This window comes from Arvicola amphibius, chromosome 5 (genome assembly GCF_903992535.2).
Source record: "Arvicola amphibius chromosome 5, mArvAmp1.2, whole genome shotgun sequence".
Classification (NCBI taxonomy): domain Eukaryota; kingdom Metazoa; phylum Chordata; class Mammalia; order Rodentia; family Cricetidae; genus Arvicola; species Arvicola amphibius.
In genome coordinates, this window is record NC_052051.1 from 136,170,834 (window position 1) to 136,185,859 (window position 15,026).

The 15,026-nt window shown below is 49.8% G+C and overlaps 1 protein-coding gene across 1 annotated transcript; it reads right to left on the reverse strand.

Annotated features, from left to right (window-relative positions):
* Positions 1-1,215: 1,215 nt before the first annotated feature.
* Positions 1,216-11,566, reverse strand: Pcyox1l (prenylcysteine oxidase 1 like). The gene is made up of 6 exons (XM_038331267.1): positions 11,441-11,566; positions 7,379-7,585; positions 5,935-6,109; positions 2,813-3,024; positions 2,447-2,587; positions 1,216-2,004 (listed from the first exon to the last, which is right to left on the reverse strand). Exons 1-6 carry the CDS (start codon positions 11,526-11,528, stop codon positions 1,343-1,345), a joined length of 1,485 nt encoding a protein of 494 aa, XP_038187195.1. The 5' UTR covers positions 11,529-11,566; the 3' UTR covers positions 1,216-1,342.
* Positions 11,567-15,026: the final 3,460 nt, after the last annotated feature.

The following is a 15,026-nucleotide window of genomic DNA, read 5'->3' on the forward strand; positions in this document are numbered from 1 at the left end:
TACATCCAAGCCTCTCCCCTAAAGCACAGTTTAACAAGTCTGAGTAGTGTGTGTGTATGTGTGTGTGCGTGCACGCTCCACACTGGCTCCACTCCTGTGTGCTCCCTCTGCAGAAAGGCCCAGGTCCAAAGGAACAAAGACAAGTTTCACTTCAAAAGCTGATTTGGGAGCATGGTGGTGCTGAGACTTGAACCTGGGGCTGCATGCATTCCAAATATATGTCCCCCACCGAGCTATGCCTGTGACCCTGGATGTTTATTTGACCTGTTTCTATAATGGTTTGGCAGTGTCAAAGCCAAGGCCTCCTAAATGCTAATCAAGCACTCTGCTACTGAACTACATCGCTAGCCCCAGTCTACTGATCTTTATAGTTACAGAAAAAGCAAGGCACAATTCTCTACATGAAGCCAGAGCCAGAGAAAGCACCAGATTAACCTCCCAAGAACTCCATCCCACACCGTCCTTTCCCCTGCCCTTTTCCCTGCTCGGGGAGTTCGGGGGTGAGGTAGGACCACTCTCTACCATCCAAGGACTTGCCTCCTGGGCAAGACAGATTCATCACATGACTCCTGTATCCTTACATAAAGAGAATGGCCAATCCCTCCAGGGGCCATCAAAAACTTCCTTTCTTCCTATGGCTCAACCTGTTTCCATTTTTCTACCTGACTGACAGGTAGCCCAGGGCTCTACTGACGGCAATGTTGGGGTAAATATATCAATCATACGCACTGCTGCTGGGAGGTGTAGCGATGGTCTCGAAAGAAATTCTGAACTGGAACCCACACCCAACAGCCCATCCAAACGCTGACATTTTCTGATCTTCCCTTCTCTTTAGGTAGCTGGTGGTAAATGTTTTTTTACAAAGGCTGTGCCTTTGGGGGGTTGGTAAGGAAGACGAAAAGGAAAGAAAGCTGAGTTCTCTGCTATATATTCCTTCTCTCAGACATCTTGGCTTCTAGTGAGAAAACGAAGTCAGAAGTGGCTTGGAGTCTGAATTTTTATTTCTTCTTGAAAAACAGTAACAAAAAAAAAAAAAAAGAAAGAAAAAAAAAACCCCAAGAAACAAACAAACAAAAACCATCAACCCCTCCCCCCCAAACACTGGCCTGAATTTCCTTCCCTTTTCTTAACCTCTCCCTTAAAAAACAAAAAAAAAAGGTAGCCTCTAAGAGGATCCTTAGGCAGACAGTAGGTCACCTGGACCCACGCAGGGGACATCTGCTCAATACACGGTGGCAGAGAGAGTGGAGCAGCCCACGAATGTGACCCAGTTAGCCCCGTGCTGCTGAGATGGGCTCCATCTTCAGTGTGGGGCAGAGTTCCTGGACTCTCTCTGGAACCCTCACAGTTCAGTCTTGACCTTGTGGATTAAGTCCTTTTGGTCAATCTTGTCCAGGTCCTGGTACCAGCGGTTGTAAGCCAGTAAGGCCACATTCTTAGCAGCTACGGCCATCATCTCCACAGAGCTGGCCGCCCACTCCAAGGCATTGAGGTAGAAGAGCTGGTCATGGAGCACGAACTTCGGGAGGCTGCGGCGGGAGCCGTAGAGGGGGTGGGCCTGCCACTCCGCCGTCTGGACTGAGTAGTAGGAACGGAAGAGGGTCTTCAGCTCAGTCCGGAAGAGGGGCTTCGGGGACTGCACCCGCCACACTGCTGCCTCCTGGGGCTGCTTCCGCCGGAAGTTGGCTGAGATGTTGACAGGACAGATGTTGTCCAGAGTGCAGAAGAAGCTGGGGAAATCTGTGGTGAGTATGTTGGCGAAGGGGAAAAGCTTAGGGTCGGGGAAGCCAAAGTAGGAAGAGTTGAGGTAGCCGTGGACCAGGGAGACCACAGTGGGCTGGAAAGAGCCCTGAATGTCATCGATGGGTGGAGTAAAGCCTTCAAAGGTGATGTTGTTGCTGCTGTTGTCCAGGTGCAGGGGCGTGGCAATGACCACGATGTCGTAGAACTCGGAGTTGTTGCCCCTGTCACTTTCATACCCCACTTGGTACAGGGCTTTCCCTTCTAGTAGGAGAGAGAACACAAACGTCCACTTATTCCATCGCTCCTACCCACTGACCTTCCTTCCATCGGGGACCCAGCACTGGGGGTGCAGAGAGAGTCTGGCATCAGGGGCAGCTCGGCTGTCCCTCCTTTCCATATTGATGCCGCTGCTGGGTGGGCACTGGTTTGGACGTTAGAAGGCCTAAGCCCTTCTCTGGTTCTGTTGCTGACTGGCTGAGGTAAAGATGCCACTCAAATGATCAGAGACCAAAGGAATAGTAGATACAGGGAGGAAGCTTCCTAGCGCTGACGCGAAGAGCGTCAGCGCCCTCTAGTGGTCTGTGAGCCTTTCCCTGATTTTTCTGAAAAATACTTCCCAGCAGGAACGCTCTGGTTGAGGTACAGAAGAGGAGGAGGGCTGGCTAGGAATGGCAGGGGCATAATTCCTGTTTGGTTCACTCACCTGTAGTGTGCAGGGTCACAGAGGTCACTGTGGCATGGATCACACTGGCCTTGGCGAGCTTCAGCAAACCGGAACAAACCAGCTTGTTGCCCCCTTCCACGGACCACAGGTTGCCCTGAGCCCCAGCTAGTGACATGGCTCCTGGGAAAAGGAGGGAGGGAGGAAAGATCTTGGGCCTTCCCACCAAGACAAGACTCCTCCCAACCACGAACCCAGGAAATGTGCTTAAATATAGTGTGATTTTAAAAGTTAAAAAAAAAAGGGAATGGGCCAACGACAATAAGCCAGAAAATGGTTTTCATAGGACCCAGCTTGTTCTAAGGATGTGGGCAAGGTGGACAGGCAGGCTGACGGCTGCGCACTTACCAGCAAAGGCAGGCATTGATGCTGACTGGCCATAGCTGGCCCGGAGGACAGCAGAGACAACATCATCAATAAAGCGCTGTGTGACCCCAACCTGGAGCAGGGACTCGGCCACTGAACGCTGGGTCATGTTGACAAAGGTGGCCTCCCCCAGGGAGTAGAGCAGTTCTTCTACGCCCGAGAAGGCATAGCCATGAGCCTGGTACTTGTAGATCCTAGGAGACACGTGGGACTGGAGTCTTGTGCAGAGAGGCTTTGTGCATGAGGCCCTAGAGGTCTACCGTGTTATTCCCTTTGGCCTGTTCTGTGGCTACAGTGGCTTGTCTGTACCTCCTCACTGGTAGCCAGGGACAGTGCAGAGACACAAATAATCCAGGATTTCAAAGGACTTGGCTTCTTCGTGTGGCTAGAGGCCAACTATATCACGCTTCCTGCCCAAGGTGCTGATATGTCTCTAAACATGGGTGACTAGCTTCTAGTCTGTCCTGGCTTCAAGTCCAAGCTGGACCTGATGGCTGTAGCCTCAGACCATTACTATCCCTGCCTTTGACTTGATCTGGCAGCGCTCTCACTTGCCCAGAGTTCCTGTCTTGTCTCTACTACTCCTTCCAGTCCTAGAGCTAGCAAAGATGGGAGCTACCTGCTGATATATTCTGGATTAGCTTGTCTATGAACTGCTGCCTTCTCTGGGCTTGATTTTCAACTGTGCTACTAGACAGCAGTGTCCAGAGGCTGGACAGGGATGTGGGACTGGAAGAAGACAGGGATGTGGGGCTGGAAGAAGACAGGGACATGGGGCTGGAAGAAGACAGGGACGTGGGGCTGGAAGAAGACAGGGACGTGGGGCTGGAAGAAGACTGGCCGGACTTACTTCTACAACAGGAAACGGTCAGCATGGCAGGGCTACTTAAAACCGACAAGAGGACAAAGTAGACGGAGAAGAGGGGGGCTGACTGTGACTGTATATGCGATGGAAGTCATGTAACCCCAGGACTTCGGATGGCAAGACAGGAATAGCAGGAGTTTGAGGCCAGTCTGGACTACCTAGTGAGACTCTGTGTCAAACAAAGTCAGAAGAAAGGTTTTAAAAACAAAGCTGGGGGCGGCTGGAGAGAAGGCTCAGCAGTTAAGAGCACTGCTCTTCCAAAGGTCCTGAGTTCAATTCCCAGCAACCACATGGTGGCTCACAACCATCTGTAATGAGATCTGGTGTCTTCTTCTGGCCTGCAGTCATACATGCAGGCAGAATACTGAGAATACTGTATACATAATAAATAAATTTTAAAAAATAAAAACAAAGCTGGGCGGTGGGGAGAAGGGCTGTGAACAGTGTTACGAGCATGACGTGACTGTGGCACTCACACACTCTCAGCAACGGCAGCTGCCTACAGAGGCCTGCACCAGATGGAGCCCTATAAACATCCAGTCATGGATGGTGAGCGGCTCAAGGGGCCCCGACTCACCCAAGGAAGCTAAAGGCAGTCAAAGGCTGCTGGAGAAGAGGAAGTCATTGTCCTCACTGGTGAGTTACCCATGCTCCAGAGGACCACTCCACCCCAATGCCCACATGAGCAGCCCTGGTTAAGCCCGGTAGATAGCAAAGCAAGCACAAAAACCGAAGATGTGACAGCAGGACGGGGCCTTGGTGGGAGAGGAAGGAGCACAGGAGAAGGGAGAATGACTGTGACAAGAATGCATTGCATCCATACAAAATTATACAAGAGTAAGTTTAAAAGGGAAGAAGAAAAAGGAGAAGAAGGAGAAGAAGGAGGGGGAAGAAGGAGGGAGAGGAAGAAGGAGGAGGAGGAAGGAGAGGGAAGAAGAAGGAAGGAAGGAGAAGGAAGAGAAAGAAAAAGAGGAGGAGGGGGAAGAAGGAGGAGGAGGAAGAGGAGGAGGAAAAGGAAGGGGGGAAGTATAGAGGAGACTTTGGGGGACATCTGGAGAATGTAAGGAAGAAGTGTCACCTTGTATGGCCTGATCACGGAACGGGAAGGGAGTGAAGAGTGAAAGAAAGTAGAGAAGGGTGTCATGTGACCACACCTGGGCATCTGACACTGGGGGGGGGGGTCTGTGATGGGGCTAGAGGGGCAGACAGCGTCTGCTCAGGGCTCCAGGAAGTGGGGGGCAGGGGGATACAGAAGAGAAGTGGCTGCTTGGCATGTCAGTACAGAGCAGGCGTAGACGAGTCCTCTGTATCTGGAGGTGACAGGGAGGGGCTGGCACTCAAGAGGAAAGAGGAGGAATGAGAATGTTCTAGAGCTGTGGTTCTCAACCTGTGAGGTAGAATGACCCTTTCTCAGGGGCTGCATATCAAATACCCTGCATATCAGATATTTACAATTCATAACAGTACCAAAATTACAGTTATGAAATAGCAACAAAATAATTTTATGGTTGGGGGTCACCACAGCATGAAGAACTGTATTAAAGGGGTCACAGCATTAGGAAGGCTGAGAATCACCATTCTATTTTTTTCGAGACAGGGTTTCTCTGTAGCTTTGGAGCCTGTCCTGGACCTAGCTCTTATAGACCAGCGTGGCCTGGAACTCACAGAAATTCACCTGCCTCTGCCTCCTGAGTGCTGGGATTAAAGGCGTGCGGCACGACCGCCTGGCTTGAGAATTACCGTTCCAGAGGGACAAAGCAGGGGTAGAAATCTTGCAAACAGGTGACCCCAGGCTGTATCTGGCCTCCATAAGTGTTTCATTTGGTTCACAAAGTCAACTGGTGATAAACACTGGAAAGCTGGACAAGTTCATGACATGTTTCCTTGTGGCTAGTCAGTGTGCTGCAGCTGGCTGCTGCCCTCAGAGGGTCTTACTCTTCGGGCTACCCCACCCCACTGTTCTCTTCCACCCAGGGGCCTTGCTCACCCCGCTTTAGCCTTTGTAAGTGACTGAGTTTGCAACTCATGCTTCGGTAATTTAGTGGGAGGAAGGAATGAAGACTAGTGTCACAAAGCCAGGGGCCCTGTCCCACACACTCCTCAGGCTGGGGCTCACCCTGAGTCTGCACTGAGTTGGGCAGGGTCCTTGCGTCGGCCTTTACCACCCTTTCACAATTTCCAATGCATCAGTTCCCTCCTGAGATCTTCCCTGGCCTCCTGCAGCTCCGCCCAGCCCTACCTCATGAACTTCTCCATGACTTCCTCCACCCACATCTGCAGCCTCAGGAAGCTGATGCCGTAGTGCCACCAGAGGCGGAAGAGGTTCAGCAGGTACCAGTCGGTTTCCTCCAGCACGAAATGCTCCCCGCCGAAGATGGCGCTCCTGCCCACCACCTCACGCCGCTGTCTCAGCCCTGCGGAGACCAGCAGCCCCTCAGCTCCCCTTCGTGGCCCTCAGGAGGCCCAACAGTGCCTTGAGCTTTTGCATTGGGCCCTTCCTGATGCAAAGGGCTAGAACTATTTTGTTCCTTTGTGCTTCCTGTCTGTAAGTAACATGCTAATGAATACACCGAGAAAACCATTTGCTCTTCCTAGTGGGCAAGAAAATGAAAACTTTGTACCATTTTGTACTTTCTTCAAAAGGGACCCACTCAGCCAAGAGTGAGGGAGATGCTAACATGCCAGAATGTCTAAAGCTCACAGGGCAGGGCTGGCTTTGCTATGGATCCCTGAACTCACACTAGCCCCTTCTAGCTTCTCAGCATTCTACAATTCAAAGAACACTCCACTCATCATGTATGTGGCCACGATGTAGTCTCTTCCACCCCGACATAACACATACAACATCCTGCATCATGAACAGCCTCCTGTATACTTACATGGCTTTGTGTTTCACCCCAAATACAGAGAGGGTGGGCAGGGAGACATTTCAAAATCCTGCTTTGGCAAACCCTGCTGTAGCAAATGAACTCGCATGTATGCACTTTGCGTATCTACAAGACGTGATCCTGCAGGACCACTTCTGAGGGACTGGAACTTCTTCAGCAGACAACATGCATATTCGGAGTTTAGAGGATGCTGACTTTGAGCCCCAATTTGATCACTTTAGCATCTCAGCTGAAGGGTATTAAGGATTTGAGTTCCAGTCTCTTTTTTTTTTTTTTTTTTGGTTTTTCGAGACAGGGTTTCCCTGTAGTTTCTAGAGCCTGTCCTGGAACTAGCTCTTGTAGACCAGGCTGGCCTCGAACTCAGAGATCCGCCTGCCTCTGCCTCCCGAGTGCTGGGATTATCCAGTCTCTTTAGAGGGAGATCTGTCTCTCATCCTAAGGCTGGCTGGGTGTGAGGTCATGTCCACATACCACCTGGTAGAGTACCAAGTGTCTGGTGGGCAATGTAGATATGGGATGTAGGATGTAGGATGTAGATGCTGATATGACCGCAATAACTAAGAGGCAGTACACTGAAAGGGAGAGACTGGCCTGGGAGTCAAACCTGAGTTCTAATCCCGGCTCTGCAACTAACTCACTGTGTACCTCAGGCAAGTTCTTTCCCCTCTCTGGTCTCAGCTGCTCCATCTGTAAAATGAGGAGATGGAGCTAAATGACGATCTGACCGCAAGGGCCTGGGGGAGTCTGGGAAGGGCCTGAGGCACCGGGCACTAGACCCCAATGCTGGACACTCACCCAGCAGCTTGATGAAGTCCTGCATGTGGAGGCTCAGCGAGTGGAAGGAGGCTGCCCCGCTCTCGTAGTTCTGCTTGTTGACGGAGATGGTGGCCAGGCGGCCACCCACAGCCCCTTTCTCATAGACGACAATTTGTACTCGGGGTCCAAAGTGTTGCTGAAGGAAATGGGCCACGGCAGAGCCCCCAATCCCAGCTCCAATAACAGCTGTCGGCAAGCCCGAACAAGGCAGGGAGGGAGAGACGGCACAACGGGAGAGAGGCTGGTTAGTAAGGCACTGCCCTGTGCACAGCGGAGGCTCCTGGCACATGCATGTAGCAGGCTTATGGAATTTCAAAGGATAATCCACAGCCTGAGCTTTCAGACGCTCTAAACCTAATGATCAAAGGTTGGCCCCTCCGACCGCACCTACTGCCATCCTCATCCAAGGAAGACCCTACCGGCAAGAGAGAAGGAAGGAATCTCAAAATTTAGAGAATGCTCTTAAAAAGAGAATAAATTGAGCAGGGCAGTGGTGGTGCACACCTTTAATCCCAGCTCTCAGGAGGCAGAGTCGAGCAGATCTCTGAGTTGTAGGCCAGTCTAGTCTACAGAGAGAGAGTTCTGGGACAGCCAGGGATACACAGAGAGACCCTGTCTCAAAAACCAAACTAAACAGAGAGAGGAGGTGGGGGAATAGAAAGGAATATAAATTGGGCCAATCAGATGGCTCCATGTAAAGGTTTGCTGCCAGCCTGTTGACCCAAATTTGATCCCTGGAACGTGGAAGAAAGAACTGATTCCTGGAAGTTGTCCCCACATCTCCATGAGTCATGGCATGCACGCTGCCCCTCTCTATACATCAGTCGATGTTAAAGAAAATAGAGAATAAATTTAGATTCTTATAAAATTCCCCATGCCCTCCATTTTTCTTATTTCAGGATTAATTGGTGAAAACAGTTACTGACCATTACTGACCAAGCAGTTCTGTTAGTGGGCTGAAAAACATTCCTTAGCTCAGGATCAACAAACTACAGCCCACAGGCCAAAATTGCACACCTTTAAACCTAGCATTCGGGAGGCAAAGGCAGGCAGATCTCTGTGATTTCAAGGCCAGCCTGGTCTACAAGAGCTAGTTCTGGACAAGGCTCCAAAGCTATAAAGAAACCCTGTCTCGAAAAACAAACAACAACAAAAACAAAAACCCAAAAAACAAAACAAATAAAAAAAAGAAATGTTATAAGCACAAGTCCTTCTTTCTTTTCTTTCCTTTTTTTTTTTTTGAGACAAGGCCTCCCTACATAGACCAGGCTGGCCTTGAACTCATAGAGATCTGCTCGTCTCTGCTTCTGCCTCTCCAGTGAACTATCTTGCCCAGCAGGCTTTCTTTCTTTTGTCTTTTGAGATAGTGTCTCACCACGCTGCTTAGGCTAGCCTTGAACTCCTGGGCTCAAGTGAGTCTCCCTTTCAGCCACCTGGTGCTGATGATCGCTGCCAACAAAGCCACACCCTTTCTTTCACTTACTATCAATAAGAAAATACTGTGAAATGGCCTGGAACACCCAAAATATTTACTTGTTGGCTCTTTACAGGCCTTTTGGTCAAAGTCCAACCAACCACCTGATGCTGCTGGGAACCACTGTCTAGACAGACAGTGGTCAACAAACAGCCCCGAGAAAGAATGAACTCATTATGAAACCCTTGGGCTGGGCTATTGCCTTGCCTGCAGTTCTGTCTGCCCAACATCTGAAACACGGCTTCCCTCCCACTGACAGTCCGGCATTACCCTCCAGTCAGGCAAGAAGATAAAGACTTCCCCAGTCCCCAGGTGCTACGGTTAGCCCAATTAGCCATCTTCTAAGGAGAGGCCGGTGTTGCCCATGCCTCTTCCAGCAGCTTCCCCTGCCTTTGCCACACCACATTCAAATGACTTGAGGACACAGAGGAAGCAGGATTATGCTGTCGCCGGACCCTGGCGGATAACAAAGTCCAGAAACATCTATTGCACAGTTAACTAACCAACTCCTTTTTCTCAGTACTTAAGAGTCACATCCAGGAATACCCTCATTTTCTTCTAAACCACTCTGCTCTCTTTCCCTCCTCTTCCTCTGGAGAGTCCCAAATTACCTACTTTCTCCAAAGAAACAGTCATGTCAAGGGCTGGAAGTGCCATGTTCAACCCCCCAATTCCCCCTGGTTATAAGTAAGATGTCCTATCACTGTGAGCAGGTTTATGGAAAATACCTAACACACTGCTCTTTGTCCTAGATGTGCCAAGGCTCAGAGATGAACCAAGGGGGGTTTGGGTTTCCAGGAACCTAAGCAGCCAATGGGCAGAGAGACTTGTGCACAATCAGCTAAAATGATCCATAACCAAGTAGGACAACAGGCTTTTAGGGATCCTGAGAAGGCAGCAACAGATACAGGCTTTGCACAGAGAAAGCATCTGAGCAGGACCCTAGAGAAAAATCTGCATGTCAGCGAGAGGAGAAAGGGGACTCTAAAGGGTCCTAGGGCCACTCAGAAGCATGGAGACAGGATCCTGCTGCAGCCCAGGGACTGTGACCTTTAATGGGAGGCACCCTGTCCTCCTTTCTCGGTACAGCCCAAACCACCAAAGGGGTTGAAGGTGTTTAGGAAGCTAAAGGGCAGCTTGTCATCGATTGGGAAGATGGGTGAGATATGTCTGGGGACAAGCTGGAAGGAGGCAGGTTGCAAGCTACGGAACTGCCATTTGGTTGTTGCGGGGAGTCCTTGCTGCCCATCCCCAGGAAAAACTACTGCACATCCCTGGTCCCTAAACCTGCCTAACTCATTATCCTTCCAAGCTTGCTCTGAAGTCAACCTCCATTAGACCTTCTCTTAATACCGCAGCCCCCGGGATTCTCTCTTGTGCAGACTCTTAGTCACAAATCAATTTCCAGTATGCTCTGGCCAGCCTTAACCCCCCCGTGGCCTGTTGTAGCTTTCTCACACAGTTAAGTTTTAGCACTGTACTGGCCCTGGCAAATCCACGTCATCTCAGATGTCCCAAGGCATTCCTGCCAATTGGGGTTCACAGGGGCAGCCTAGTGGAATTATTACGCTGTCCTCCCACAAATAGGACTCGGTAGCGTTTCTGGTTGTGGGAATTCATGTGCAAAGAGATTTAGGAAGCTTCGAGCCATGCAGAGTTAAAACAAAAGGCAGAAAAAAAAAAGTTGTGCGCAAACATGGTACCAGTGACAATGACTACACACGGTGAAGTAAGTGAGGTGTCCTGGTGCCTGCAATTTATTTGGAAATGCAACAAAATATGAACAGTGCAAAGAGCAGAATGGGTGGTGGGCACATGGATAAGACTGTAAAATTCTTTCAACTTTGTTGTATGTCTGAAGAACTTCGGAATAAAATGTTGGGGAACCACACAAATAATAATAATTAATAAAAAAAAATAACAGCCATTAAGAGTTCTCCATGCTGGGCTGTGGGGCTGTGCAGTAGACCGCTTGTCTAAGCAACCCTGAGGGGGGAAAAAGTTCCACACTCATCCGACTCAGCAAATCCATCCCCAGCAATCTATTTATTGTTCTGTCCCGTGGAAGGAACTACCTTCTATAGACCGGAAGTTCTCGTTAGATGTTACTTCTAGGAAGCCTTCTTAGAGCCCGCAGAACCTGCCAAACGCCCTCCAGACACAGAACTTTCTCATCCTAAGCTAGGGCCTGGCGTCCTGAAGGAACCACAGCCATAGCGTGCTATAACACACAGGGCGCTCAGCCGACCCCTGCAAAGGCCACCGCCCAGCTCCTCTTACTGGAGAGCTTCTCAAGAAGTAAATATTCCGTGACCGTGCGCCTTGCGGACAGCTGTCAGTGGCTATTCCTGCCCAGGCCTTCTCCTTCCCAGGCGGCCCCCTCCTCGTGCCCACGCCACCTTCCCCATCAGCACCTCCCCTGTGCACGCTTCTTCCGCGCCCACCAGCCCCTAGCCAATCTTGCACCCAGCTCCTCTCGGGAGCAGCCCTCCCCTGCCCCAGGTCAGCTGCAAACCCTCTTCCCGCCCGTCCTCCTCAGTGAGCACTCCACCACATCTTTCCCGCACCGATTTTTCCGGGCGGGGCGTCTCCGCCTGCAGCAGCGGCGGTGAGAAGCGTGGCCAGCATGGCGAGCAGCGGGACAGCGCGGGCCATGGCGGGTGGTGACCGGGCTGCACGCTGCGGATCCCCGCTTGCGGTTGGCGCTCGACTGCGCGCCCCGCCCTGGCGCCCCACTGGCCGGCTGGCCTTGCAGCCTGGTTGGTCCCAGACTTTCATTGGTCGAGCAACCGTCCCTCTGCAGTACTAGTTCTCCATTAGCTACATCTGTCTCAGGGAGAGCTCAGCCATTGGCAGCGCCCCTGTCCCTCCTCCTTGGATGCGGGTTCTTCATTGGCTGGCTCATTCTGCTCAGGCGCAGGTGTGCATGTCTTTGGAGCACAACATCAGGACCAGGGCCCAGTTGCTGGGAGATGCACAGAAGGGAGTTCAACCATGCTTACTAGCTTCGTGATGTGTCTTCTTCTGTGTTTCCAGGGGGCACAATAATCTAGGCTCTGCCTTTCTTGGTTGTGATGATCACGTGAGAGAATGGAGAGGAAATCACTTTGAGGGGCTTGTTAGTCCCTCAAGAGCTGTGAATTGCTGACCAAGCTGGCGACCTGCATGATTAGATGAGCTTCTTCGCGCAAGGGCTGAACCAAGCACTTCTGCGCTGGAGCTTTAATTTTCGCTTCCAGTTTCTACATCTTTTCCCTGCCTTCTATCGTCCCTCCCTTCCTTTATTTTTATTTAGGTATTTGTTTACTTATTTAGATACTAGGTCTCATGTAGTTTTGGCTGGCTTAGAAGTTAGCAGAGGATGATTTGGAATTCTTGATCCTCCTCTCAAATGCAAGGATTATGTACACGCTTGCCTGTATTTTTGGAGACAGGGTCTCTCTTGGTAACCCAGGCTGGTTACCAGGCTCTCTGTTGCTAGGATTACAGGTCTGAGGCACCGTGCTTCTTATCTAAAAACTGATGAGTTTGCCTGCACGTCTGCTTGTGTGCTGTGTGCAGCCTGCTGTCCTCCAAGGTCAGAAGTGGGCATTGGATCCCCTGGAGCCAGAGCTACTACACATGGGTGTAAACCACCACGTAGATGCCGGGAACTGAACCTGGGTCCCTAATGTGCAAGAGTAACAAATGTTCTTAACCACCGGACCATATCTCCAGCTTCTCTTCCTTATTTTAAACAAGCATTTACTCATCATTTTGTGTTAGGTATTCTTATGGGCTGACCACTTACAGTGGCTGGGTAGGATGGGAATAAGAATAAACTTATTGATGCTCTGGGAATACAGGAAACAATGGGTTATGGAGTCAAAAGTAAAAGTACAGTATGCAGATAGACCTGGAAGGATGAAGATGCAAGGCCAAAGCCCAGGAAAGCTTAACTCTAAAGATGGCCATTTGGCAAGGAAGCTGGTTCATGGAAGTCAACTGAGGGGCTGAGGCAGGCAGTTAGAAGTTGATAGAACATACAGAAGATGAAGGTTGGATCAAGGAAGGACAAATGCAATAGTTTTGTGAATGTGTGTATGGTACATGGTATGTGTAGGCATGTGTAATGCATGCATGTATGTGGAAACCAGAGAATAATAGGTGTCTTTCTCTATGTAGGGTCTTTCACCGAACTCAAAGCTCATTTGCGTCAGGCAACCAACCATCAACCTGGGACAGGCCTGTCTCTACCATCCTGGGTTGGGGTTCTAGGTTCATACATTCTTGCCTGGCTTTTTACATGGGAGATGGGGACTTGAACTTAGGTCCTCGTGCTTGCAGAGAAAGCACTCCTGCCAACTGAGCCCCTTCCCCCATCACAAAGAACTGCCGGGAGTTGTGGGACAAACTTTCCAGGGGACACACACCACATACACCACACACAACCTATTACCCCAGATAGGGAGCCCACAACGGATCAAAATATGAGTATCATCAAAATATGACTTGGTAAACCAGAAGTTTTATTGGGGTTACTTACAGGAATATGAGGGGTTACTTGTAGGAGCAGAAGTGATTCACAGAGAGCTCCATCACCAAAGTCCACCACAGTACGGATGATAGTTCATCAAAGCCGGGAACCTGGAACACCACTCAGCCTGCAGGCAGCTCAAGTTGGAGAGAGTCCTTTCCTGGTGGCTTACCTGGTCTTTGTTCAAGGCAGTTCTCCTGGTCTCTGCTTCTTCCAGGAGGTGAGACTTATCTGAGAATCCTCTTTGTAACTTGGCTTGTCTGAGAGTAACTCTCAAAAGTCTTTACTGTTCACATACTCTTGGAGAGGGAGAGACCTAGTGAATCTGGTAGTTTCAGGGACTTCCTGTAGCTATCTTGAGTTATCTACTTTCCCTCTTAATAATCAGGATGGAATGTGTCTTAAGCCAATGTTTTATCGCTGTGAAGAGACATCACAGCCACAGCGAGACTTATAATGGAAAACATTTAATTGGGGGCTTGCTTATAGTTTCAGAGGTTTAGTACATTATCGTCATGGCAGGAAGCATGGCGGCTCATAGGCAGACATGGTGCTGGAGAGTTAGCTGAGAGTTCTACGTCTGGGTTGACAGGCAGCAGGAAGACAGACACTGGCTTGAGCTTCTGAAACCCCAAAGTGCACCCCTAGTGACACACTTTCTCCAGCGAGGTGACATCTACAACACTAAGGCCACCTGTCCTAAATCGTTTCAAGTAGCATCACTCTCTATGAGTCTATGGGGCCCATTTTCATTCAAACCACCACAGAATATTTCAATTCTTTGAGGAAACTGCTACACAACAAAGGGTAAAACAGAATCTTGTAGAGGATGCAGTTTCAATTCTCAGTACTCACATGGCGTCTCACAACCAGCTGTCAGTCCTAAGGGATCTGATGCCCTCTTCTGCCTCTGAGGATACCAGGCACACAGACATATATCAGAGATAAGTGAGTGAAATTTAAATTTTAAAGCACTTTGGCTTGCAGTGGACCTGTAAGGAAACATAGATCACCTTAACCACTGAGCCGTGCTCCAACCCCCATTGTTTTAAGATAGTGTCTTTATGTATGCTGGGCTGACCTCAGATTGATAGAGATCCTCTTGTCTCTGCTTCTCAAGTGTTATGATCAAGGACATGGGCCACTATGCCCAGCACACCGAGGTCTTTTATGGTAAAGCCATCAAGATGAAAATAATTAAAGGTCTGGACTCAGTTTCATCGTTCTTTCATTCTAAAAGTGCATATTTCTGTAACAAGGTCAACCAGACAAACAGAACGGGAAGGGAAAGATGTATTATGAATGGTTAGTGTTCTGGCTAGACTTATGTCAACTTGACCAAGAGCTAGTGTCTTCTGAGGGGAGGGGACCTAGAAGCCTCCATAAAATTCACCTTTAGGCAGGCCTGGAGGGCATTTTTCTAAATTAGTGATTGATGGGAAAGGGTTCAGTCAATTCTGGGTGGTCACCCTGGGTTCTACAAGAAAGCAGACTGAGTAAGCCAGTAAACAGCACTCCTCATGGCTTCAGCAACAGTTCCTGCCCCAGGTTCCTGCCCTGACTTCCTTTGATGATGAACGGTGATATACAAGTGTAAGCAAAACAAGCCAGTTCCTCGTTTTACTTTTGGTTGTGGT